The 26,069-nt window shown below is 44.4% G+C and overlaps 1 protein-coding gene across 3 annotated transcripts in view; it reads right to left on the reverse strand.

Moving 5' to 3' along the window:
* Positions 1–1,088: 1,088 nt before the first annotated feature.
* chd3 (chromodomain helicase DNA binding protein 3) overlaps positions 1,089–26,069 on the reverse strand; it is a 32,652-nt gene continuing 7,671 nt past the window's right edge. For all 3 annotated transcript variants that reach the window (XM_086024258.1, XM_086024256.1, XM_086024255.1), the window contains exons 14-40: positions 25,797–25,988; positions 24,836–25,036; positions 24,620–24,757; positions 23,250–23,371; positions 22,786–22,959; positions 21,789–21,930; positions 21,581–21,712; positions 21,396–21,513; positions 20,532–20,656; positions 20,222–20,453; positions 19,141–19,325; positions 17,972–18,149; positions 17,808–17,894; positions 15,840–15,925; positions 15,429–15,562; positions 15,212–15,356; positions 14,873–15,035; positions 14,677–14,798; positions 14,026–14,278; positions 13,797–13,901; positions 13,573–13,704; positions 12,771–12,879; positions 12,220–12,352; positions 10,764–10,959; positions 10,012–10,175; positions 9,611–9,719; positions 1,089–6,432 (exon numbers count right to left, since the gene is read on the reverse strand). In XM_086024258.1, the coding sequence (XP_085880384.1) occupies positions 6,179–6,432; positions 9,611–9,719; positions 10,012–10,175; positions 10,764–10,959; positions 12,220–12,352; positions 12,771–12,879; positions 13,573–13,704; positions 13,797–13,901; positions 14,026–14,278; positions 14,677–14,798; positions 14,873–15,035; positions 15,212–15,356; positions 15,429–15,562; positions 15,840–15,925; positions 17,808–17,894; positions 17,972–18,149; positions 19,141–19,325; positions 20,222–20,453; positions 20,532–20,656; positions 21,396–21,513; positions 21,581–21,712; positions 21,789–21,930; positions 22,786–22,959; positions 23,250–23,371; positions 24,620–24,757; positions 24,836–25,036; positions 25,797–25,988 (4,131 nt within the window). In that variant the 3' untranslated portion in view covers positions 1,089–6,178. The remainder of the gene's footprint in view (positions 6,433–9,610; positions 9,720–10,011; positions 10,176–10,763; positions 10,960–12,219; positions 12,353–12,770; positions 12,880–13,572; positions 13,705–13,796; positions 13,902–14,025; positions 14,279–14,676; positions 14,799–14,872; positions 15,036–15,211; positions 15,357–15,428; positions 15,563–15,839; positions 15,926–17,807; positions 17,895–17,971; positions 18,150–19,140; positions 19,326–20,221; positions 20,454–20,531; positions 20,657–21,395; positions 21,514–21,580; positions 21,713–21,788; positions 21,931–22,785; positions 22,960–23,249; positions 23,372–24,619; positions 24,758–24,835; positions 25,037–25,796; positions 25,989–26,069) is intronic.

Genomic DNA, 26,069 nt, shown 5'->3' on the forward strand with positions numbered 1-26,069 from the left:
CGTTTTTGTGGGCCGGCCGCATTGCTTTGCCCAGGGCACTCGGGCTGCGCGCCGGCCCAAACCTTCCCGACATGCTGCAAAAAGGAACATGTCACCATTTTTATCCTCTTTTCATTTCCTCGCCATCCTCCTTGGGACATTTGAAAGTAAGCCCCCGGCACAGCGCCTCATCATATTTCCCCCCCGTCAGCACACACGCTAACACCAAATCCGCCATCTCCATTTTCACTTCCTCAATGTGAAGCTGCAATGTCCACATTGCCGTGCACGCGCGCACGCACACGCACACTTCCTCGCACTAATTCCTATTTTGATAAAGGTCAAAGTTGACATGCCAGTGCCTTGTGAGGAGGCGTATGCAAAAGCCTTTGCGTTTTAGGGGATGCCAAATAAAAATGTAAAAAAGGCTGAATGGAGTGAATTGGTCATTTTTGGGAAAGCAAAAAAAAAAAAAAACATTGAACACAGTTGTATACAGGCTGTACAGGTCAGGTTATCCGCAGAAAAAAAAAAAAAAAAAAAAAAAAAAGATAGAAATGAGTTTGTAAAATATTTTACTTTGATAAAATGTATGTCATTCTTAAATTGTATTTGTAATTAATTTACCTATCATTAATACATTTCATTTTGCAAACTTTTTTCATTTTATTATTTACAGCAAATCAATGAATCAGCTACTTCATAAAGTGAAAACAAATGTAACACATGTCTAATTTATTTTCAATAAATTTACCAAGCTCTTTTTTCACGTGAATATGAAGTTTTGTGTGTCAAACTTTGAGGAACATATATATATATATATATATATATATATATATATCATTTTTATAAGGCTGTAAAAATGAATAAATGAATGAATAAAAGTGAATACTTTCAGCATTAACTGCAAGCAATGGTGCCCTAACATGGAGCCTTGTGGCACTCCGTTGGAGAAAACACTCGTTTGACATGAGTACTGTATACGCTTTAACATGCTCGGGGAGTGCTATATCCAACAGTCAATGTACTTGCCCTCATGCTGGCTCTCCCCATCCTTTCACAGCTCATCTTGAACACGTCAACAAAAAAGTATTCAGAGAGCATGTGCGTCTCATTTCATTCCGTTTTATTACAAACAAACAAAAAATAAGGAGATGCATCATTTTTGTAAATACTTTCATTGCCGGCCAACATTTGATAGGTGTAGTGTCAAAAGATTTAAAAAAACAAAAAACAACAACAACAAAAAAACTCCAAAAAAGGACAAAGCAAAGTGCTTATTTTGGCGGGGGGCAGGAGCAACATTTTAATGTGGAATTTTTTTAATGAAATGAAAAATCTTTTTGTCCTCCATTCACTTTGTCCATTTGTATGTTTCAATAAGGCGTTTTTTTGTTGTCGTCTCTTTTTCAACGATGGAGAGGACCAAATGCAATTATAGTTAGACGTACGTATTTGTGGCTGGTACAAACAATGGATATAAAGTCTACACACCCCTGTTTAAATGCCACGTTTTTGTGATATAAAAAAATGGGAAATATATATTTCTAAACTTTCCTCATCATTAATGTGACCTACACTATAAACTGTACCACTCAATTTTGTGAGGAGAAGTAAAAATAAATGTGGTTGCACAAGTGTGCACACCCTCTTAAAACCTCTGATTAACACCAAATAAGGTTCAGATGTTCTGTAGGCTTTTCCTGATATTCTTGTAGTCAAATCTAGCATTTCAACAGAGTTGTGTAGACATTTGACATCTACTGTAGAAGGATGTGTGTGTGTGTGTGTGTGTGCGTGTGTGTGTGCGTGTAAATCGTCTACAAGCCCCAAATCTAAAATGGAGGCATGAGAAATGACAAAGCTACTTCTGAAGTTACCTGAAAACTTCTTCGTTTGATCCTCGTTATGACAAGTTAAAAAAGAAAAAAAAATAGTAGGCAATATCTATGAAGAACTAAAAAGTGTGTATGTGTGCGGGGAATGTTGGCTAATACTGATTTGTTTGCAAAACCGGTCAGAAACATTCATAGGGAGCTTCGTGGTAAAAAGAGCATTATCCAACTGTACACTGTGTTGATGATTGACGCATGCCGTCAGAAATTTGCATGCAGCTTTCAGCGGGAGGATGCTGTTGGAGTGACGTGTGTGTGTGTGTGTGTGTGTGTGTGTGTGTAAGTCTCCGAAGAGGAGGCTCATTGAGGAGTATCATGGTTTGAGGCAGACAAGCACAGGAAGTTAGGAGAACTGCAAGTGTGTGTTTGTGTGTTAGGGCCACACTAAAAAGAAGCAAAAAAATACCAAGAATCAAGTTGTGACGAAATCTGTCTTTCTTTTAAAGTCAAAATGTTCAAGAAACAATCCAAATATTAAGAAAATAATGTATTTTTTTGTGAAGAAATCTGGCAAGAATGAGGTTATAAACTTGGGAAAAATCAAGCCAGGTTTTTGGAGAATAAAGTATTTGGGGGGGGGGCAAAATTGTGGATATTTTGCGAGATTGAAGGTGGACAAATTTGAGAAAAACAGTCTTTTGAAGGAAAAACGTTTTTGAAGAAAAAAAAATATATAGCATTTTTTAAAGTAAAAACATCGCACTTTTGAGAATAAAATTGGGGGACATTTTTGATAGAAGCCATCATTTATGGGAATGAAGTGCGATATGTTTTTAAAGTCATAAATTTACAAGATAAAATAACATTTTTGGGGAGAATAAAGATCACCTTTATTAGCTTCACTACAAGAATAAATTCTTTTTGTTTTCATGAAAAAGTCTAAACCTTAGGAGAATGAAGAATGAAGTCAGTTGCTGCCAAACAAAAGTCATAAACTTGAGAAAAATGTAAATCTTAAGAGAATATCGTCACATTTCCCCCAACAAAAGTCAGCATTTAATGAGAACAGTCAAAGTTTTAGAGAATTTTACGTTGCATTTTTACCCCCCCCAAAAAATCCTGTCATCTGGTGGGAACAAAGTCAGTCACACAAAGATAACGCCTTGATTCTCGGTAAATTTCGTTTCTTTTCAGGCCTCGTCTACGCGTAACCGGGGTTTTTTAACAACCGTATATCCTCAACCTGCGTTGGAATACACATTCAAAAAACGCATCCACACGGAACCGCGGAAGTGCGTTTTCAAACGCATGCCAAGCCTCTGGGTGGCAGTAGTTCGCCAAATACTGTCCATTCGGAAGGAACTTCCGTCCTTTGACGACGAAACCAAAAACACGGCGCCAAACGCGTTCGGGAGGAGCGACGAGAGGTCAGAATTGCTTTTAAACCTTTCAAGGAGAAGCAGTGGTCGGTTGCGGACAAATAATAAGCGAAAAGCGCACCGAGAATGGCTATAACCAACGCAGCGCCGCGAGGATCCATGTTGACTGGCATGAAAACACAAGTCGCGCAAGTGACGTCAGAGCATTTTTCTCGCATTGTGACGACGTAAATCTCCGGGTCTGACCGTCCACAGCCAAACGCGGCTCCGGAGATATCCGCAAGTCTCCGCTGCGGCCGGAGTTTTGCGTTTTGCATGAAAAAACTCCGGGGACGTGTGGACGGTCGGGCTAACCGCAGGCTAATATCCGCCGTTTGCAAAAAGCCCGGCTACGTGTAGACAAGGCCTCAGTGTAGCTTGAATGCTCATTCATATATGCGAGTGTGCGCGTCAGCGGAGGGTTAACCTAGTCGTCAATACAGATGATCTCGCCGCCACGTTGCTCCCGTCGCAGTTCTCCTTCCCGCTCTTTCTTGACAGACAAGGGGGGTCCGTTGAGCACTGCAAGGTAGGGGAAGTGGGGGGGTATTGGGGTGAGAAGCAGCGTTGGACTTTAGCAGCGAATACTTCCCGGATGCACTACAAGCAACGGTGTCCTAGCATCGAGCCATGTGGCACTCCGGAAGCCAAAACACTGATTCGACACAAACGTACACACGCTTCCCACGTTGGTCAACGTGCTCTGGGAGTGCGACGGCGAGTTTAGAGCGCCTTTTCCAAACAAAAGCCAGGAATAGATGACGGGTGCGCTCGCACCGCGGCTCAAATGTCATAACAGCGCTTCCAGATCTGTCCTGCGATAAGGAGGAAAGGCTAACTCGATTTGTGGCATTTTGCCAGCGAGGGGCCAACGGAGGGAATGGAAAGAGAGAGGGGAGAGTATCACATGAGAAGCAAAACAAACGGAGGTGAAGACTGGGTGAACGAGCAAGAGAACCGACCGGCCGGTGCGTAGAAAACCGTCCGCCAGAGGGCGTGCGGAAAACTTTCCAGCTCCAAATGAGGTTTTTAATGGCGAGCTTTTATGGCAACTTGTGCTGGAAGGAGAGTCTCCCGCTCACCTGGGACACTAACGAGGACAATCGTTGCAGGAAAACGGATGCTTGGATTGCCAAAGCAAAACCGAGCCACGGGTGAGAACAGTTGTCAAATGTGGGGTAACCCAGGTTGTTTTTGAAAAAATGTGACACCCGCCGGATTGTTCTGGAGCAGCTCAGAACGGCACCGCATGACGCAAATCAGGTCCAACAGATAATAAAAACCTCTCCCCGGTAGGTCCCGCCTGCTATCTGAGCGACGAAAACGCTGCCATCTTGGCGCAGCGAGGCAGCCTTTCGACTCAGCCGAGTGTAGCCGTGCCAAAGAGTTCTATTCTGGACCGGCCCTCTGCGTGCGCGCGTGCGTGCGTGCGCGCGCGCGCGCGCGTGCAACTTCAGAGCGGAGAGTCGCTCCAGCTGGGCTTTCATAAATCCACACGCCGCTGGACTTTCTCAGTGGAGAGGGAGAGCAGGAAATCGGAGGTTGGAAGTGATTTGCACGGGTGTCTGAGCGCTCGCCACTTTCAGCGCCGCACATCCATGACACGGCAGCGGCAGAAGCATTCTTTGGCCTTTTGCTCTCCACCGAATCCGCGTGAGGAAATCTGCTTCTTTAACGGATTAAAAAAAAAAAAAAAAAAGCCAGACTCCATCTAAATGTTGCTGCTGGGAATGTAGTGCGTACGGGGCTCCAAACACAAATCAACAACCTGCCTAAAATATAATCGCTGAAATTGACTCGAACAAGGACAAGTGCAATAGAAAAGGGTTGGATGGCCGAAGCAAAATTGAACAAAGGGTTAGACCAAAGAGGGACGTCGGTTGTTGCGAGGGGTCGCAAAGTACCCATTGGTATGTGCCGCATTGGGAAATTCAATCGAAAACGGATGGCCTGATTGACCGATGGGTTATGCCATGTGTCAAGCGGGGGGCACTAGAGGTTGTCAACAATATCAAACGCAAGCTTGTTCATTTGGAAATGTACCCCAATGAGGACAAGCGCTACCGGAAAGGACCTCAGCAAATGTGTCAAACGCGGGTCTGCACCAGGGTTCGACAGAGAAGGGAGGGAGACGCCACCTCCAAATGGTGCGCTTGGACCAGCGCGTGTTAACCCGGCGCCAAGTGATCAAAGAAAGGACGTAAGCCCATCCAACCGGCCTTTGCTTCCTTTGAATAAAGCGTCGAAGCCAAAGCATCCGCACGCACGGCAGTCCGCCGTCAGCGGAGGCCGAGCGATCCGACGCAAATGCCATGCCGGCGCTTTTTCCTCCCCGAGTGTTTGGCAGCCGAGTCCAATTCCAGCCAGACAATGAAGTCTCGGCTACGACCGCGACTCTTTGTGTCCGCGGAGCTCGGTGTTCCCGGATGACTTTGGTCGTCGTCCTTCATCTGCTTGCCAGTCAGCGGATACGTCAAGTCCTTTGCGAGAACGTGCGGGGGGTCCAGACAGTCCGCATGTGTGCGTGCCTGCGTGCGTGCCGTGCGCGCGCGCGCGTCGAGACTTGACGGAGGAGTGGAAGGGGAAGACTGCGGAGGAATGAGGGAGTATCGGGTCAAAGCGAGGAGAAAGGCTCCTTGAGTCTGCCGGTGAATGAAGAATTGATCCAAGGGGAACTCTTTTTTTTTTTTTTTCCAAAAGAGGAGGGAGGGGGATAAAAAGCTCAGGAAATGGGGAATTTATTTGTGTTCCTCGCTCTGAATTCCCGACAACCTGTTAACCATTGTTAACGTTCACTCTTCTCTGAGGTCCACTTTTCTTTTGCACTCCCAACGCACGAGCGGTCAGTGGCACTTTTCCACATCTCTGGCGCCTGAGCCCCGACTGGCGACTTCTCTCGCTCGCTCGCTCGCTCGGTATCCCCCAAGGCACGGTCCCGGTGGCTCGTCAGGGTTTCTTGGGGCGACCGTTGCGCGGCAGGTTCTCCACCGTGTTACTGAGCCGATACTTGACGATGATGCTGTGCACGGTGGACTTGGGCATCCGCAGCTCCAGGCCGATTGCCCCCTCCGACTTGCCGTCCTTCCACAGGTCCACCACCCGCTGCCGCTGCACCACATCGTGCTCCTTGGTCTTCTGGCACACGCCGCCGCCGGCGGCCGGCCCCCCGCCGGCTCCCCAAGTGGCTCCGCCGGCGGCTTCTGTGGGGGCAGACAAGCGGCAGACTGTAGTGGAGGCTCGCAGAGGGGGAGCGCGACAACGTGACACTTTAGTGGTCCCCCGTGAGGGGGATTTAGTCGGTCGGAGCTGGCGGCTACTGGAGCTGGCGGGGGGGATGGGGCCGGGTCGTCCTGCGGGTGCGCGAGGCAAGCCACGTGGCGCGCATGGAGGGAATTCTCTCCCGCGGCGAGTCCAGGTGAGGAAGACGTGAGGGATTTGGGGGTGAGCGAGTGCAGCTCAAGACGCTCGCCACCGGGAGCATACTTTTGCCTCGCCGCAGCCGCCACAAACAACAGAGTGTACGCGACTCGCAAAATGTAAGGCAGATTCAGCTTCGCTGTCAACTTCATTTGACCTTCTCGATGCTTACCAAGGGACGAGATGTACCAATAGCGATCCAATAGCTTACATCTGTAAACGGTTGTGCTTTTGAACAGAATCCGATTCAAATTTGCAAATCTCAATTGCAAGGCGTCACGTATGGAGCGCAAGGCATTGGCGGGGCAAGGACGTCCGCGACTCTTCCAGTCGGTCCGGATGGGCCGATGACATTGTGAGGCGCAGCGGGCGCTTTGCTGCGAGGACGCTTTTTTTTTTTTTTTCCGAGGAGTGTCCCAACCATCGCTCCACTTCTTCCAGAGACGGCGCTTTGGGACCGATCGCTCAGTGGTCATCACTGCCATCTGAAGGAGGGGCAGAAAATGGATCGCCCCCAAAGGAGCAAAGGCCTCTTCGATAGCCAGCCTCCCGAGTCCGTCACGGACGAGACCTTGGATGTCGCTTGGAGCGCTCCCTCATGGAAGCGGACCCCCCCCCCCCCCCGAAAAACAGGACCTCGGTTCCCAACAAGCGTTATGGGACTGAGTTTTATGCAGACAAGTGAGCGGGGGTTGGGCGGGGGGTGGGTGGGGGGGGGGGGGGCGTCTCACATTGGAATGTCTCCGAGGACAGGCCTATTATAGGAGCCCGACGGTGGCCAAGTCTTTGGATTTTGTTGTTTTGAACTGTGTCCACAACTCCGGCCAGCTGGTTTTCTGCCTCCCTGGTCAGGACCCCAATCAGGCGCGGGCGGCCATGCGGCCTCGCATACGGAAGGCCGGCCGGGGATCCGGCAGGGCAACTCGCGGCTATTTCCGTCACGCATTTACGCGAGCAGAGTGCCTCTGCGGTTGGCGTCGCTCTCAAAATACCTCCTGCGTGTTTTCTTGGCGTGGCCTGGGGATAATGACATTTTCGCCGATGGAACGTGCAATGCCTTTGACAGATGTTTGGGTCTCCAATTACAGCAAGACGGCGGCGCTGCGCGCCGGAGCCGTTGGGGAAAGACCAGCTTTTTGCAGTTGTCTGTGCCACATCTCCGCTAGCTAAACATCTCCACGCACAGAAACGCACGCACGCACGCACACATGCTGGCCAGCCACAGAGTGTGTCTGGCGAGCACATGCCATGGTGAATATCAATTCACAAGCGGCTGCGGGAGGCGGCGGGTCGGACATGGCGGCCAAAACACAATGTGCGCATTCCTCAGACCCAAATGAGTCGTCAGACAGGTCTGACATTTTGTTAAAAGAGCCTTAATATAGACACAGTGCCTTTGCTAATGTCTATTTCAGGTGCTTGTCTGGCGTCCAACGCGAGAAGCCCCCCCATATGGACTCCATCGTGGACTTTGAGAGTCCGAGATGAACTCACTATTGACGGCGCTTCACATTTAAGCACAATGTTGACATTGCGTTTTTCCATGAAGCCCACCGTCCGCCCCCCACCCCCCCTCCAAAACACACACAACAACAGAGATGGAATTCCTCAGATGAGATCTTTAAATAGGAGCAACGCTGTGGATGGCTTTTTGCCCGTGTCATCAGCGCAGGACCGTCGGCTAATCAAGTCCAGAACAGGCTTAGAATAGCTTGGGCTTTTTTCGAGTTACTTTTTCATTTCATTTTGGACTTTTGTTTCTTCAATTCAGTTTGTTTTGAATACCGCTAGATTTTAGAGCAAAATTGCTTACTTAGCTATTATTAGGATTGGTATTTTTCATATGTATTTTTACACACAACACACACATATATATGGAATATTTATATCACAAGAAGTATTGCCGTAATAAAGTAAAGTACGGAAAGTGAAATACAATTACCAAACGACTGTTCAGCCGTCTTACTGCCGTACGGCCACGCCGTAGTACACACAGAAATAAATAAAAAGATCATTTATGAAATCAATTGAAAAAAAAAAAAAAATGAAGGACAATTTTGCTGTGATTAGTTATTTTTACAATTGGTTTTTAAAATGTGGTTTCAGTTCACTTTTTTTTTTTTGCAAGTACTCTTGGTTTTATTTGATTTCATTTCACCAAGAAATGTTTTTTCAATTTTAGTTTGATTTATTTGGTTCGTACAATAACCTTGGTCCAGGACTGCAAAGCAAAGAGCAAATCTTCCTCACTTGCAGTCAAGGCTTTATTCGACTGTCCTGTTTGTCCTCCACTTGGATGTCCGGACAGACCGGGCCATTGCACCAGATCGTCCAGAAAATCATCAGTCACTGCCTTCATGAGTACAGCTATGGCACAGGCACACAGATGGGGACTGAACCCCGATTGCAAGTAAACCCCCATGAAAAGTGATAAATTGTCTATGCGATTAGTTTAAAGCAGGGGTGGGCAACTCCGGTCCTCGAGGGCCGCTATCCCGTTTCCCTCCGCCAACGCACCTGATTCAAACGATCACGATGAGTTGATCATTGACTGCATGCACGACATGCAGGAGAGCAGCCCCAAAACATGTTTACATCGCTTTCAATTTACACGTAGAAAAGAAATGGCTTGCAAATGATTTGAACTAGATCAAATGCAGCAGAAGTGCACGTGTATATACGCCGATGGCACCAAGGTGCCACAAGATGGCACCAAAGCCCTGTCTAATGGCAAAGTAGTGAAACTTCAACTTGGATACATTGGTTGGGTACCTACTTGGGATAGCTGGGTAGGACTACTTTATCATTGGGAAGGGCTTTGGCGCCATCATTTGGCATCTTGGGGAGTTTTCAGCCCGAAAACGGAGGATAGGTTTCGCCGGAACACCAAGCCCACGTCTAAAAGCTATCGATGAAGAATTCAGCTCGTTTAATTGGGAAAGAAACTGGAGGCTCACTGACCTGATATGAAGGATCCGGGTGGCATCTGACTGTAGTTGGCCCCGCCCATAAGGAGGGCGCCCGGGGGGGCCGGGGTGAAGGGGGTGGCGTAGGGTCCAGGAGGGATAGGCTGCACCGAGGAAAAGAAGGAACCAAGTTCAGGCAAGATGGCATTTACGGACCAGGGTTGAAAAAAAAACTGCAACTGCAGCAGCAGCAGCAGCAGCAGCAGCAAGGGGAACGAGAATAACATTGTAAAGTGCTTAAAGATGGTGAGGAGAATCTGCTGACGAAGCAGTTGTGGAGTGAAATAGCGCAGGTTGATGGGCTCTGTGTTTTTACTGGCCGCCCTCCACGCTTTTTCCACTGGCAGCCTGCGCAGGTTGGAGTGTTTGTGTTCGGAGTGAAGAGAGGCGACTGACCGGAGGGGCGTGCGTCTCCGCGCCCTTGCTGGCCAGCCGGCTCAGGATGCTCCTCTCGGACATCTGCAGGCGCGCGGCGATGGGCGGCACTCGGGACAGCGTGGCCGGCAGCCGGGTCACGTCGGCCTTCATGTCGCTCAGCAGCTCCTCCAGCTGGTTGAGCACTGCAAGGGCAACAACACATGACTCCGCTGCGCCCAGCTATTAATGTCTTCCAGGTGGAATTATCTTCCTTTTGTTTTGCTTGGACCGTAATCATACAATTAGTATCATTTTCCAGGCGTCTGACTCCATTCAACCATATTTGGCTCATCTGGAACGATACGAATTGATTCAAGGACTACAAATCCTTAGTGAGTGGGGTTTTTTTTTTTTTTTTTGCAAAAGAAAAAAAATGTGGAGTGACTACCTGAAGAGTGCAAGTGAATATTACCCACTTACAAACCTCCCCTCCTTGGGTACCTCCTTAAAATAACTAGCTAGCTTCTCTGATACATAACTTTAGGTACCTGGGTACCTTCCTCAGGTACCCGCCTACAGTACTTACTGTAAGAGGTACCAGGCGACCTACTGACTAGTTACCTAGCTGTCATATTGAAGTAGGTAACCACCTACTTACCAAGGTACCTAAAGAGGATGCGTTTATGTCAAGAACTGTATGACAGATTTCTTTCATTTGGTTGTTGATATTTTTTAACACTGGGCCAAATGGTTATAACTTGCTGCGTATGGAAACAAATTGTGGCACCGACCTTTGTGCAGAACGGCGTTGGCCGGCTTGTTGCCCGCCAGCGACTCCTTGCTGAGGTGCTGGTGCGACTCGGCCAGGCACTCCACCTCGGCGAAGCGCGCGTTGAGCGCCATGGCCGGGTGGCTGGGGTCCTGCGTCATGTTCAGGTAGGCCGCACGCCGCAGCTGCTCCTCGATCACCAGCGCCTGCTCCAGCAGCTACGAAAAAAGGCGGCCCTATGTCAGTGTATGTCTAAATACAAAGTCACTGTTTTGCTTGACATGTTTCTATTAAAAAAAAAAAAAAAAAATTAAAAAAAAGAATTAATTGAAAAAAACCCAACACTTTTTGGTCCAGAATAGGTGATTTGATGAAACCTACCCATGTTCTACTGCTGATTACTTAAGAGCAGAAAGGGGTAGAAAACACTTTGGGGGTGGAAGAAGAAAGTCTACATTTTCTTCAGGTAGGTTTGGTGCTTCTAGTGTCACAGCACAATATTCTGTGGGTCTTGAAAGTTAAGTGAAAATGCTCTAGAACGGCTGCCAGTATGTCAAGAAAAGGGCTCACCTGTTTTCTGAAGCTGAGCCATGATTGGTCATGACCTGAGCCCTGAGCAACTCTGATGTCATCTTCAGTCAACAGAAGTGACAAAATGGCCGCCCCCAGAGAGGGCTAAAAACGGCTGGATTTCTCATATTCCACAAACGCAATATCAATCAGAATGCCGTGTTTCAACTAGCGGGCCTGCATAGAACATGCTCTGGAAATAAATGTGTTTGGGTTGACTTCCACTTTGAGTACCTCCCTACCTCACTTGGGTAGCTACAAAGTTGCTGAATATTCATGCTGCTGTTTATTCATGTCACATCATGAATCAAAATCAATTTTTTATTTTTTTTTTTAAATACAATTTTTTTTAGTCATCATTATTTTGAGCGATGAGTAAAGAGGCAACAGATGCCCTAAATGAGGATGTTCGAAGATCTGAAACATGTGAGGCAGTCAAAAAGAGGATGAGAAACGCTGCAGTCAGCACTCCGGCTAGGCCACCATGTGGGCCTTGGGGCATTTCGTCAGTCAGGTGATTGATGACAGCAAAGCGCTCAGAATAAAGTGTCGTTCTTCACAAAATGTCAGCCTAAATAAGGAGCTTGCCAAGAATTAGATCTGTGTTTGGGTTTTACATACAGTTCATTGCGGGGGGATATGTTCCAGACCCAAGCGGAACAGGTGAAATCCACATTATAAAAAAGAGCATACAATTATTTCTTAGTTTCACCCTTGGAAAATGCTCTAAACTTTAAAAGCATTTTAACTTATCAGAGCACGTTTTAATCACAATGTAAACATATTTGAACTCAAAAACATTTGCAAGCACAAAATATTTTGTGACATTTATATTAATAAATGCATAATATAAGAAAGAAATATTCGTCGCTTTGAATGCTTATAATGCAACTTTTGCATTGTCTTACCTTGAAGCGCCGAGCCAGGAATTTGTTCTTCATCTCCAGGAAGTTGCCTTTGTTGGCCTGCGACTTAAACGGCTCGTTGACGATGGCGAACGGCAGATCATTCTGGATGTCCTGCCACCGAGCGTAGCCGTGGCTGGTGTCGAGGTCAAGGACGCTTAGTCAAAAAAAAAACAAAAGAAATACCTTCCTATCTTCGGTTCATGTTCAACTTTCTTTTAGGCGATAGCCTAAAAAAGCCTGAAACAAAAAAAACCATACAAGCCATGGGAGCACTATTGGGAGTTCTGTGCCAGTCCGAAATGCCATTCCGAGATGCCAAATTCATGGCTGCTAAAGCTGGCTTATGGGTGATGGATTTTATGAAAACACAAGAACTCGGAGTGTGCGGCGTCATAAAAGTAGATTCATGTCACTGATACGCAGGCCTGACTCGCAAAAATAGCGAGGACAACATGTACTTGATGTTTTAGTTTGCTGTTGAAAACAAGCGAGGCAGGGGGGGGCCGGAGGGGAGCTGGAATGGGGCCGGCTGACTGCGCCGCCAAGGATACATGACGATTCCTGCCAGGAGCCAAAAATCGTGGCGGCGGTGCCAGATTTCGCTCATCTTTCCCGAGGAGATGGCGGCCCGCTCCTCGTTCTGCCAAAGAGTGTGCAGCTCTGTGGGGGAGAGGAAAGCACATACTCCTGTCATCTTTTGGGGTTTTTTCAGTTCATATATTACTATTTATACTTTTTCTATCCAAGTCCAACCTGTCCACCGAGGTAACTCCTCAGCTACGTTCATCAGGTATCTCCTGACCTACTTACTCAGGTAGCGACCTCCCAAGTTATCACCTACCGACTATACCTTCCTTCCTTATTGACAATGACCTTAGTGATAGAACTCAGTGTGTGACATTGGATAGATGCACCTCATCTATGGTGGAAGTAAAAATGGGAGTCCCATAAGGGTCAATTTTGGGCCCCATTTCATTTTCTATTCATATAAACCATTGAGGTGGGGACAAAGGTTCATCATTATGCAGATGATACCATTCCGTTCACCTCTGAAAAAATACATGGGAAGAGGACCTTGAAAAAGTAATTGCAAAAAAATGACAATTGCAAACTGAGGTTTTGGGTGGTGTTTAATTTGATTATCTCAGCCCCATTGCCTACTGGACCTTTGGTCCCATCGTCCTACCTACCTTGGGTACAGTAGCGAGGAGGTACTGAGGAGGTACCTCCCTATCTACCTTCCTTGAGTGCGGGGGAGGCAAGCAATATAAACATGGTCTTCATATAATATAGTTTGCGGATGCATCATCATTATTTTGAATTTCAGTTTGACATTGCATCACGGTGACTGACCAGTGAAACCGCCGTCAGCGATGTTAAACATGAAGCGAGGTCGCTCAGCGGGCGGTTTGCCGTTCCCCTTGGCCGGCTCCGCCTTCACCTCTCGGACTTCTTTCCCAGCATCCTTTTCACCTTTCGTCTCGTCTGTTCACGAAAGGAGTACGCGCCAAGTAGCGTTTAGGGGCAGGGCGGAAAAAAACCCCTCAAAAGATTTGATTGACGGCTGTCTGATTCACCTTTCTTGGTTTCGGCGGCGTCCTTAGACTTTTGGACTGCGTCCGGCTTCTCCGTGTCTGTTTGCTGCTCGTCAGCCGCCTTTTCGTCATCCAAGAGACGCAGAGCTTTAGGGTTTCAGAAGAAACACAAACATGTGAATAACTGGGGATAAGTTCCATAAAAATAAAACAAATGCAAATAGGTGAATTAGTGAACAGTCAACTGCAAGTATGTGAGATATTACAGTACCTGCTTTTCCTACTTGCGCCTGTCCGTCCTGCTGGCTTGTTACTTTGCTCTTGTCTGGCAAATTCCTCTCCTGTGGCGAGGCGCTGCTTGCTTCGTCCTCCTCCTCCTCATGCGATTGGTTGCAGTTGCCGTCTTTGCCGTTGTCGCCGTCTCCGTCTTTGCCGTCGCCGTCTTTGCCGTCGCCGTCTTTGCCCTCGTCGCCTTTGCCCTCCGTTTTCAGACCGGGAGGAGACACGCTTTGCGGTTGGCAAGGCTGAAATGACCAAAAAGCTTAGCAAAATGTTTTAATGAAGGACCCAATTTGATTTTTATAACAGACATAATGGTCTGTTAAAAAAAAGTTACAACATTAAGACTGCACTAAAATATATTAAAGTAATATACTAAAATGTGTTCACAAAATATTTTAAATGTTAATGTACTTAAAACTGAACTGTAAAGGGAAAAGAAACTACCAATTTAGTTTTGAGAATCAGTGGGATGAGAAAATTCTCAAAACCGTATTTTAACCCAGCAATTTTACACGACATGACTCCATGTCATTTAAGGCCCCGTTTTCAGCACAGGAAACAGTACCTTGCTGATATTACAACATAAAAATGAAAGACTCTGTCAAAGTTTCATTAGGATGACATTTCCTTCATGACCCACCTCTTTGTTTCCCTCCTCGCTGTCATCCTTCTCCTTCTCAGACTGGGCCTCGCCATTCTCCCTGTCCTCCTTGTCGCCCTCCTTCCCGTTCTTTTCAGGCTTGTCCGCTGGCGCGGGCGTCGCTGTTGACGTCCCAAAAAATGTGGTGAGCTCACAGGTTGTCTGGAGAGTCGGCGTACTTTCGTGACTTGGATACCTGGCTTGGAGGTGCACGGCGTGTTGTTGTAGCTGGCGTCCGGCGTGGGTGTCGCGGTCTTGGCGGCGGGGGACGATGCCCTGGAGGAGGATTTGTCCAAGCTGACGTCAGGCTTGAGCTCCGGGAGACTCCAGCGCCCGTTAATGTGCTCAAATTCCTGAATCTAGAAACACGTCGTGGCGATTTTGACCCAAACAGAAAGTCAGGTAGTGATTCTCAAACTTTATCAATGTCTGCTAGCTTAATGCTAACGCCTAATGGGAAATGCCATTGACGGGCTAAGGGAGCTAGTTATCGCAGTCGTTCTAAATGTTGAAAGAACACATGAAAGAGCAGCACCTTCTTCTTGACAAGCGACATGACGCCGATGCGCGTGAGGACCGGCTGGCGACACAGACCCTCCCTGGGGACGCCGTCGGCAAACGTCTCCGCCCCGTCGGCCACCGGCTCGCACAAGTGACGCATGAAGAGCGACACGTACGCTCTTGCGGAGACACGGCCAAGTGTGAAATGTCATCACTTCAACGTCTCGTTGCTTGTGTCTCGTTCGACTTACTTGAATTCCTTCTCAGTCTTGCCTCTGAGGTCCCTGACCAGCCACTGAGAGGAGAAGGCGTCCTGAGACGGCATCCCCCAGCGCATCACCGCATTGAGGAAAGCCTTCCGCTGGCGTGTATTGAAGCCAAGAACCTAAGCCACACAAGAAAAAAAATGTCACGCCGCTGCCTACTCCTGCTGTTTTGTTCACAAACATAGAAAGTATTCTGTTGATAAACATCAATTATACATGTTGTAGTTGTTACTCCACTGCTTAGCTGAGATTGAAGTCATTCGCAACTTGTGACTCGTGATTGATACGTGCATAGTTAACTGCGCAATGCTGCTGACCATTCTCGCCTGTGCCTGTATACAGGACTACATAGAATAAATACATTTGGACAATTGAAAGCAAAGAGGGTGGACCGACCTCGAGGTTGCCGCCCACTCTGGCCAGGAGAGGAGGGAGCGGTTTGTCCTTCTCGTTCCTCAACTGGCGGCGGGATTGTCTCCGGCCTGCAGGTAACCAATGGGTTAAAAAACAAGACCTCAGCCAAGGCCCAGCAATAACAATAACAATAACAACAACAACAACAACAACAAAGAAAAAAAACTCTTCGCAAAGGCACGGTTTCAATCTAGTATCGCATGCTCGCCTTTCAAAATGATTTTCACGCGATGATGAAAACATTGAGCTCCTTGGCGAGGTAAGGAAAGGAGAATGTGAACTTTTTTTCCCTCTTTCCTTTCACTCGGAGATGGCCGTCTCGAGCGCGCTTTGTGTGTTTTGGCAAAGGGCTTTGTGCGAGTGTGCCAGGCAACTGGATCTGCTAAATAAAATCTTGGTTTATTGTCAAGTTATTTGCGGGGGATAGGGAACGAGCTCTGCCGCGAATAGCGCCAGTGATTGACAAGCCCACTATAAACACTGATTGAATTAAGTGAAAGATTATTTGAAATGTTGTCTAAAAATGCATGTCACATAAGTATAATAATTTGAAAACAACTTTAATAAATATTTTAACCGCAACAAATTTCCATGATACAGCAGCAATTTCCACAACAGAAAAATTACACTCAAATTTCACAATTCACAGTACAGTATAGCAAGGGAGCAAACCACCATGTAGAAGGGAATACTGAACTTCTTTGACACCAGAACTACTCTCAAGGCTTTGGCGCCATCTAGCGGAATCTAGCGAATTATAGAAAATAAAACCCACTCCAAAAAAAGATACAAATAGTTTTGCGTTTTAGTTTTGAACGAGATTTTCAACAAACAGCTCGGATTCGGGATGGGTACCGCAGAAAACAAACAAATACAATCTTACTGTAGGTTAGCTAGCCACGTTTTGTGGTGGGTAGCTTCACTTTAGTTAGGCTACATTTAGCGTAGACTAGCTTGTTATCTCGCTACACTTAGCAAGTAGCTTGAGCAAAAACCATTAATACAATGAAATCAAATGCTACTTTCCTTTAGCCTGGCGACCTAACTTTGTTCACCTATCAATATGTTAGCATTGACAGGTGGACTTTCGTTAATATATGCTTTGGTTGGACATGTTGGTGTTTAAATATACCATATTTAATTCCTTTTGGTGGATGTTATGCTGCTCTGTGTGTGTGAAAATAGCAGTTGCTGAAAGGTTTATAATAACCTTAACTATGCTAGGCTAATAACATAACTAGCTATGTTAGCATTAAGCTAGCGCACTTGAGTAAGATGAAATTATATTGTATGGTGGAACATTTTGGTGTTAAGGAAAAAAGATATTTACTTGAGTAAAATCTTGGAATTAATGTGGGAAAAAGTATACTGTATTCCAATTTCTTGATTTTTGAACACAATTCCTTTCCTGTAAAATACAACTGTTGAACGAGAAACCAAAGATGTGCAACTAATATGGTATTTGAATTTGGCTTTGCATAGTGCGCAAATTATTTTGGATTCCTCCAATGAGCTGTCAAGCAACTTTTTAAAGTAAAACTACATAAAGGTCCATCTTTGAGACAGTGACTCTCCTCTAAGTTTGGCTGCAAAGTGAGTAGAGGTCAGCTGCCGCAAGAAGTAAATAAAGTAATTTTTTTAATGATGTTCACCTCTCTTTTTCTTATGTGTCGGTTTTACATTCAACTTAGAGAACTGCGCGCGCTAGAAAGTGTGAACTAAGGAAAAGGAATACATTTATACGTACTGTATTACTATTCATGATATTACTACTAAAATGTTGAAGTATTTGGATACATTGAAATGTGTTTCAAGCGTGTAGGAAGGCCAAAAATACTAAATGTTTTTTTTCTTTTTTTTTCTTTTAAATCTGGTCTCTCTTTATGCCCTATCACAGGTGGAACTGCCTTGCAATAAGCGGAGGTATACTGTTGGTGAATATTGACTTACCTTCCGGACGGTCGTCAAAGTCCTCGTCCTCCTCCTCGGAGCCCACGGAGTACTCGGACTGGTTGTCGGAAATGTCGGCGTGCCACTCTGAAATGACAAACGTGACGCAGAAACGTCTAGCGGACAAAAATAAATAAATCAGCCCCCCCAAAATATGGACATACCTTGATCTTCCTGCGCAGCATCGTTGTAGTTGACCGGCTTGCGATTCCTCTTGCCTTTGCCCAGTTTGCTGGCCAAGTCCTCCTGCTGCTGCTCGTAGTGGTGCCGCAACAGCTTCTCCCAGTAGTCGGGATCCACGTTCTCCTCCTGCTTGATGATCTCTCGCTCGATCTCGTCGATCTGGTGGAAATACAGAGCATGTTGGGATCTTCCATTTGTTTTTATTTTTTTGTTTTGGAAATTCAAGTTTTAATCAGTTTCTGGAGCCAGTTTGCTGTGGGTTTTTTTGTTTTGAATTTATGAAAATGCTTGGTTTCCATTTATTTTTTATTTGTTATAGTGTTAGCTCTAGATTTTGTTTTGAATATGAGGTATTTGTTAGGCAAAAAAAGGTCAGAATGGGTATTGTGTAAGTAAATACTTATACACACACGCACAAAAATACAAAAGCCATACGAAAACAGCTTATGTTGCATTTTCTGTTGCAATTCAATTAAAATTGTGCTGCTCCTTCTGGTGTGTGTACCTCAGCCACCTGGGGGCGGTATAATACAGACATATAGATAGGTCACAACTCCTCAGTTAGCTGCAGTCATTTTAGCTGGTCTTGGCAGATGATAAAGAACATATGCCTGTGAGCATTGTTATATTATGTGCCTACGCATGTTCTTCCACGGCTTGTGCTCAAATATCCCTTGCGTGAAGCATGGCAGTGTGCTGGGAGATTTTTTTTAAATGCTGTGACTTGGGTCAATAAAAAGTTAGGAAACACGATGACAGGCAGTGTGAAGGAGGCAACGGACAATAGCAGGGAAGCCATAATCACGCATGTCTGCGTTCCATTAACAAGCTCTTTGCCCCCATAGCTAATGTGTTCAAGCTCTATGCTGAACTACAGATGTTTCCTCGCAAGGAGCGGATTAAAGCAGCGGCCGTCAATATATTTATACAGCTCCGATGAGAAATGCGAGCGTGAGTTATCGCCCCAGTTATCTGCAGCGCTATTTTGCTTCTCTCGGCTCATTATTTCACTGCTTTTTGGCGTAAACCAAGATGAATGTAGCAGAGCTGCCAACAGTTTTTTTCCCAACCTTCCCAGCCACAGTCCAAAAAAGGTAAAGCTGGAAGTGAAACAGAGAAGGAAAAAAAAGTTCTTTCCTTGGCCTCTTACCTTGTCCTCCTCTCGGACCATGTACTGGGCCACTTTGAAGGAGCTGAGGTACTCGTTCATGTTCTGGACGTCCGAGTCGTCGGTGGCGTCCTGGCTTCGGTCGAGCAGCCTCTCGATGGCCGTGCTGTCGTAGTGGATCACGTTGCCCTCGTCCTCAACTTTATCCCCCGACGAATTCTTCATACCTGTCAGAGACCGTGAAAACCGTCAAAATTTGACACATAACAACCCTTAAGGACAACTTCATTCTTGTAATGATTGTAATGATTTTTTTTTTTATATATATAAACAAAAAAGACCTAACTTTTCCTGAAAAAACTGTTTTGTTACTCGAAAAAATATGATTTTATTCAAGTGATATTATGACTTTTTACTTAATTATCAAGCTAATTAAAGTAAAATGGCAGCTTTTTTTATTTTATTTTTAATTCTAATCAAGACAAATCATTTTAGTAATACGGCGACTGATTTGTCTCTAAAAAAAACGTAATTTGAATAATAATTTTTCTGAAATAATGATTTTTTTCCTAGAAAAAAATACAACTTAATTCGTTTGAAATGGCAAACTTTTTTTTCTCAAACTAAGGCTTAATCTAATGATACTGCAACATTTTCTATAAAAAATGTTTATTCTAATATTGTGACTTTTCACTTGAAAAAATGACATTTACTTCACGTAACCCTGAGACTTTTTATTTTAAAAAAGGACTTCATTATAAGAATAATGAAACTTTTCTCTAAAGAAACAACTTAATTCTGGTAGAATACATTTCATTCTTTTAATATACTTTTTCTCTTCCAAAACGTGACTTTTTTTCAAATTGAAAAAAACAATTTGTCATAATTCCGCAACTTTCTTCTGATATTGACTTCTTTTTTTTTTTTTAATTTTTTAACTCTTGTAATATTGCAACTTCCCCCCCCCCCCCCCGCTAAAGCTGAATTCAAGTAACCTTGCAACTTTTATTTTGAAAAAAATAGGAGATTTTCATAATATTTGGAGAGAATTTTTTCTTTCTTGGAAACCTCCGACCTCCTGCCCAATGGAAAGCCATGTCACAATCAAGGCCTGTTGAGTCACCTTCCCCTTCGTCTTTGAAGAGCTCCTCGGTTCCAAACTTGAGGATGTCGTCCAGTTCCTGCTTGGTCATGGAGCCGGCTTTGGAGCCCAGGCCGGGCCGGACCACCAGATGGGTCAGCATCATCTTCCTCTTGGCCACCTGCGTGATGCGCTCCTCCACGCTGGCTCGCGTCACAAAGCGGTAGATCATCACCTTGTTGGCCTGCCCGATGCGGTGAGCCCGACTGAAGGCCTGAAAGGCGGACCAAAACGCACGTGAGAGGAGCCAACGGGCCAAAGAGCGCCAACGGATGGCAGGCGGGGCGGGAACCTGAATGTCATTGTGGGGGTTCCAGTCCGAGTCGAAGATGACGACGGTGTCGGCTGTGGCCAAGTTGATGCCCAAACCTCCGGCCCGGGTGGAGAGCAGGAAACAAAACTGACAAGCGCCGGGAGCTGCCCACAGAAAAGCACAGTACCAAAAAGACCATAAAAAAAGGATACTTTGTACAGACAAAAACTTGGATTTTTGGGGGAGAAAAAAAGTAGTAATCTAACAACAATACAATTTTATTCTCAAAACAATTTTCGAAATAAAATTCAATTTAATTCTGGGAAATTTACAACTTTTTGCACAAAAAAACCAACGCAATTTAAAATTTTAACAATTTTAATAACAATTAAAATGCAACTAAACTCTCATAATATTCTTACTTTTTTCTGGAAAAAAATAAGACTAACTTCTTAAAATACCGCTATTTGTTTAGGTTAAACAATACAACTTGTCTCCAAAAATAAAACTTAATTCTCATAATATTGCAACTTTTTTTTCTCCAAAAATGTGCCTTAATTCTTGTAAATCCCTGAATTTAAAAAATATACAACCTGATTCTTGTAATAATGCAACTTTTCTTTTCATGATATATTACTTAGTTCTCTTCTTCGAGAATTAAGGCACATTTTTCGAGAAAAAAGTTGCAATAGTATGAGAATTAAGTTATATTTTTTGAGACACATGATAGAATATTACTACAATGATTTTATTTTTCTGATTTTTCTGATTAGAAGAGTTTGGCTGGTTTGCCCGATTAATCGGAAGAACGCATTTTTTTTTTTTTTCACAAGAAAAATCCAAACAAAACATTGCATTCTCATAACACTAATATATATAGCAAGCGCAAAAATGTTTACTCACCGTTGAAGCGGTCGATGGCTTCCTGCCTAAGCGCTCCGGTGATACCGCCGTCGATCCTTTCATACTTATAACCTTCGTAATCCAGGAAGTCTTCCAGCAAGTCCAGCATTTTAGTCATCTGCCCAGAGGAGAGCGTCACCAAAACCGACTCGAGTGGGAAACCGCGGATGACTGGTGACGATTACCTGTGAGAAGACCAGCACTCTGTGTCCCTGCTCCTTCAGTTTGCGCAGCATCTTCTGCAGCAGCGTCAATTTTCCGGAAGCCTTGGTGAGGGCGGAGCCCTCGTATGCGCCGTTGGGCGTTTTCTGGGCCTCCTGGAACGAAACGAGCGACCGCCGCTGTAGCATTTTTGCAAAGGCGGCGGTGACGCAACGTGAGGACTTTTCCCACCATGGAGGCGACGGGGAAGAGGTAGGGATGGTTGCAGCACTTTTTCAGGTCCATCATGATGTTGAGCAGGGAGACCTGGTTTCCCCCGCCTTTTGAGTTCAGGGCCTCAAAGTTCTTGGTTAGAATCAGCTTGTAGTATTTTCTGTGTTTAAATACAACAACAACAAAAAAGAACAGAAGATGAACTTTCAGGCCTTTGTTCCATTTTACAACTCATCCGGTTTGTTTGTGGCGAAAACGGCAAGCCACCAACAGCCACTAACACTTTGGCAGACAGGGAACAATTTTTCAAAAAAAGAGGCTTCAAGCTGTTTATTGCAACTACAATTAAAAATTTTGTTTCAAACTAAAGAAAACAAAGCGAATTGATCATCGCCTACTAAACCAAAACAAGTTAACTTTGTTTGTACAGAGCTAGCTTAATTGCTAACACACAATGCAAAACAGCATAGACTGGCAAACGGAACAAGCATTGATGTCGCGGTAATTTTCTTTTTCTTTAAAAAAACTAATATTTAAAAACATACAACATAATCCTCATAAAAAAGCAACTTTTTTTCTCGAAATATTTTTATAGTACTGCAGTTTTTTCCTCTGAAAAAAATACCACTTCGTCGTTGTAATATTTCTACTTTTTTCCTGGAAAATACAATTTTATCCTCATAATATAGCGACTTCTGTCCTCCACAAAATACAATGTACTTTATCAGAATATAGCGACTTTTTCCAGAAAAGATACAACTTCATTCTCATAGTATTGTGACTTTTTTCTCATAAAATATAGTATAATAATAATATAAGCAACTTATCATTCATTTTAACAAGAATAATGTAATTCTCAGGATATCGTTCTTTCTCAAAAAAAAAAGAAAAAAAAAATGGTCTCCTAAGATTTGGGACCTTTTTCTCAGAACCCCCCGCCCCCCTTTTTTTCTTATTCGACATTTGCATCAACATTGGTAAATGGTCGAGAAAAATGAGATTTAGAGTTTGGTACTTCTGCATGGGGCTGAGCTCCACGCGCACGATCAGCTCGGTCTTGGCGGGCATGTTCTTGAAGACGTCGGCCTTGAGCCGCCGCAGCATGTGCGGCCCCAGCAGGTCGTGCAGTTTCTTGATCTGGTCCTCCTTGGAGATGTCCGCAAACTCCTCCAGGAAGCCATCCAGGTTGCTGCGCAAGGACACACATTCACAATTACATTGAAAACATGGCTTCATTCTCCTTTTTGTTGTTGGATAAAGTACAACTTACGCTAATACAGCAACTCATTTCTTGATAAAACACACGACAGTCTCATAATAAAACGGAGTGTTTGGGCCTTAAAAGATGCACCTTTGTTCACAGGCCCCACCCCCCGTATTAAATAATACGACTTATTCTGATACGATAACACGTTGAGCACATACAATACAAGAATATCATAACGTGAGCCACTCTGTGTGCGTGTGCGTGCGTCCTACTTGAAACGGTTGGGCGTGAGGAAATTGAGCAGGTGGAAAAGCTCCTCCAGGTTGTTCTGTAGCGGCGTTCCCGTCAGCAGCAGCTTGTGGTCAATCTTGTAGTCGTTCAGGCGCCGGAAAAACTGCAAACCAATTGTGCGTTTTAAGACGACGCGGCCACCAGAGGGCGCACGAGCATGGCTCAGGACTTCCATTAAATTGAAGGACCAAAAAGTCTTGTTCATACAATCAAATAAACCTGACATTGCTGCATGAATAGTTTGTATGAAAGAACAAAAGGTGTATTATTATGACTAGAATAAAGTCACATTTTTGCGAGAACGAAAGGCGGATTTTATATAATAAAAGGTGTAATATTTGGGGAATACAATTCTATTGTTTCAGTTCACTTTTTGAAACTTTTTTATGGGGTTGAACGTTGACTTTAATGTCATAATATAGCAACTTTATCTGTGGGGAAAAACATGACTTTATTCTCATATTATTACAACATTTCTCAAAAAATGTGCAATTGTAATCATAGTAAGATTTTTTTCTCTATGTAGTTCACTTTCTAATTCCTATGCCATATTGATACAAAACAAGGAATTACAGTAATTTTCATAATAGTGAGACTTTGTTTCTCAGGAAAAAACAGTATGACTTGATCTAAAAAAAAAAAAAAAAAAACACTTCTCCAAATATTGTGCTTCCTTTTTGTATAGTTGTGACTTTCCTCTCAAAAAAATATTGAATTTCATATGATTATGACTTCATCTTGGAAAACTTGACTTTCTAATTACTTGCTAAATATGATTTTTTTTCCCCTGGAAAACACAACTTCATTTTCCACAATGTTCCAACTTTTTCCTCATAAAAAATATGGCTTAATTCTTGTAATATTGCAACTTCTATCTAAAAAATGAATACCTTCATTCTCGAAATATTAAAAAAAAATTCTACAGAAAACATAACTTCATTTTAATAATACTGCAACATTAATTTCACAATACAACTAACTATGGTCGCATAGTATTAGGCCTTTTTTTTATACCTAATTTGCTTTGCAAATTCACCAGTTCAGACTTTTTTTTTTCTTTAAACCTATCCCTATTTGTTGTGTTTGTCCTCGGGCCAAACCAAAAAACAAAAATGTACTTTGCCACCGTCTTGTCATGTTGGGAACAAGGAACTATGTGGAGGTGAGTTGAGGAGCTTCATTTAGACAAAAATAGAGCTTTGTCACCATACTGTGGCATAAACGGGTAACTACAAACCTTTTAGGGCGGTGCCTCATAGATTCTCTTCTATTCACGACGGGTTTTGAATTGAAAATATGGCACACAGAAGAACATGGTGGTTCTGTTTCAATGGCCTTGCCATGTCCGTACCTTGGACTGATTATTTTTCAGGCGGTGAGCCTCGTCCACCACCAGGCAGGCCCAGTCGATGGACTTCAGCGCCGTCTGGTCGATGGTCACCAGCTCGTAGGAGGTCAGCAGCACGTGGAACTTGATTGGCGTCTCTCTCTGAATGAGAGAGAAAAAAAACGGCTTGGCACTCGCGTGTGCGCTCGGCGCGTCGCCACGCACCTCCGCACGTCTCACCCTCATCTTGAAGGCCTTCTTGCCGCCCTTGACGAGCGAATCGTCGAAGGAGAACTCGTTCTCGCGGATGATGGCTCGGCTGTCCTTGTCGCCCGTGTAGGTGACCACGTAGAAGTCGGGCGCCCACATCTCAAACTCCCGCTCCCAGTTGATGATGGTGGAGAGCGGGGCGCTGACCAGGAAGGGACCCTTGGTGTGACCCTGGAACAGACAAAGAAAAATAAACACTCGTGAAAAAAAATAATAATTCTAAACTCTTGGAAGATTGCAAACATTTTTCCTCAACAAAATATGACTTGACGCAAATGTTTGTTCTCGAGAGGAGACAATTCCCGAAAATGTCATTCTTGTCTTACCTTCTTGAATAACTACATTTGAATAAAATTAAATCTCATAATATTGAGATCTGAAATCTGAAAAATCACCTTCTCCTATTAGTGAGTTGATGACATGATATTATGACTTTACCATGGTGTTTTATCCCAAGGAACCACGTGTTCAACTGTAATTTCTTGAGGAAGAAAATACGACTTTGTATATCTAAAAAATATGACATTGTTTTCGGAGCATAATTTCTTTTTTCTCTGAAATAGGTGATTTTTTTCATTCTTGAGGGACTTAGGGGGACATATACATATATATATATATATATATATATATATATATATATATATATATATATATATATATATATATATTTATTTATTTTTTTTTTTTTTTTCTTTTTCGGAGGTGGTTGAAAGACATAGTTCTTGATAAGTGTACTTAAAAAATACAACATAATTTTTGCAAAGCACTGACTTTTGTTTTTTTGAAAGATTTTTTTCCTGATAAAAATGTGACTTAATTCTCATAAAATGTGGACTTTACAATGTAATTCTCTTAGTATAGCTCCATTTTTTCCCTGTAAAAAATACAGTGCAACCACAGCGTGGCACGGCGTTAACCGGACGCCAGGTACCTCTTTAAAGAGCGAATAGAGGAAGACGATGGTCTGGATGGTCTTGCCCAGGCCCATCTCGTCCGCCAGGATGGTGTCGGTGCCCTGGGCCCAGGAAAAGCGAAGCCAGTTGAGGCCCTCCATCTGGTACAGGTGCAGCGTGCCGCCCGTCGACGTCACAAAGTCGGGCTGCTCCTCGTATTTGATCGTCGGCTACGAAGGGGGGGAGAAGATTTTGAAGGATAACACGGCGACACGCAGCCCCTCCCGTCCGATGAGACGACGCCGGGAGCT

This window comes from Filicampus tigris, chromosome 2 (genome assembly GCF_054856515.1).
Source record: "Filicampus tigris isolate MCC_2025a chromosome 2, RoL_Ftig_1.0, whole genome shotgun sequence".
Classification (NCBI taxonomy): domain Eukaryota; kingdom Metazoa; phylum Chordata; class Actinopteri; order Syngnathiformes; family Syngnathidae; genus Filicampus; species Filicampus tigris.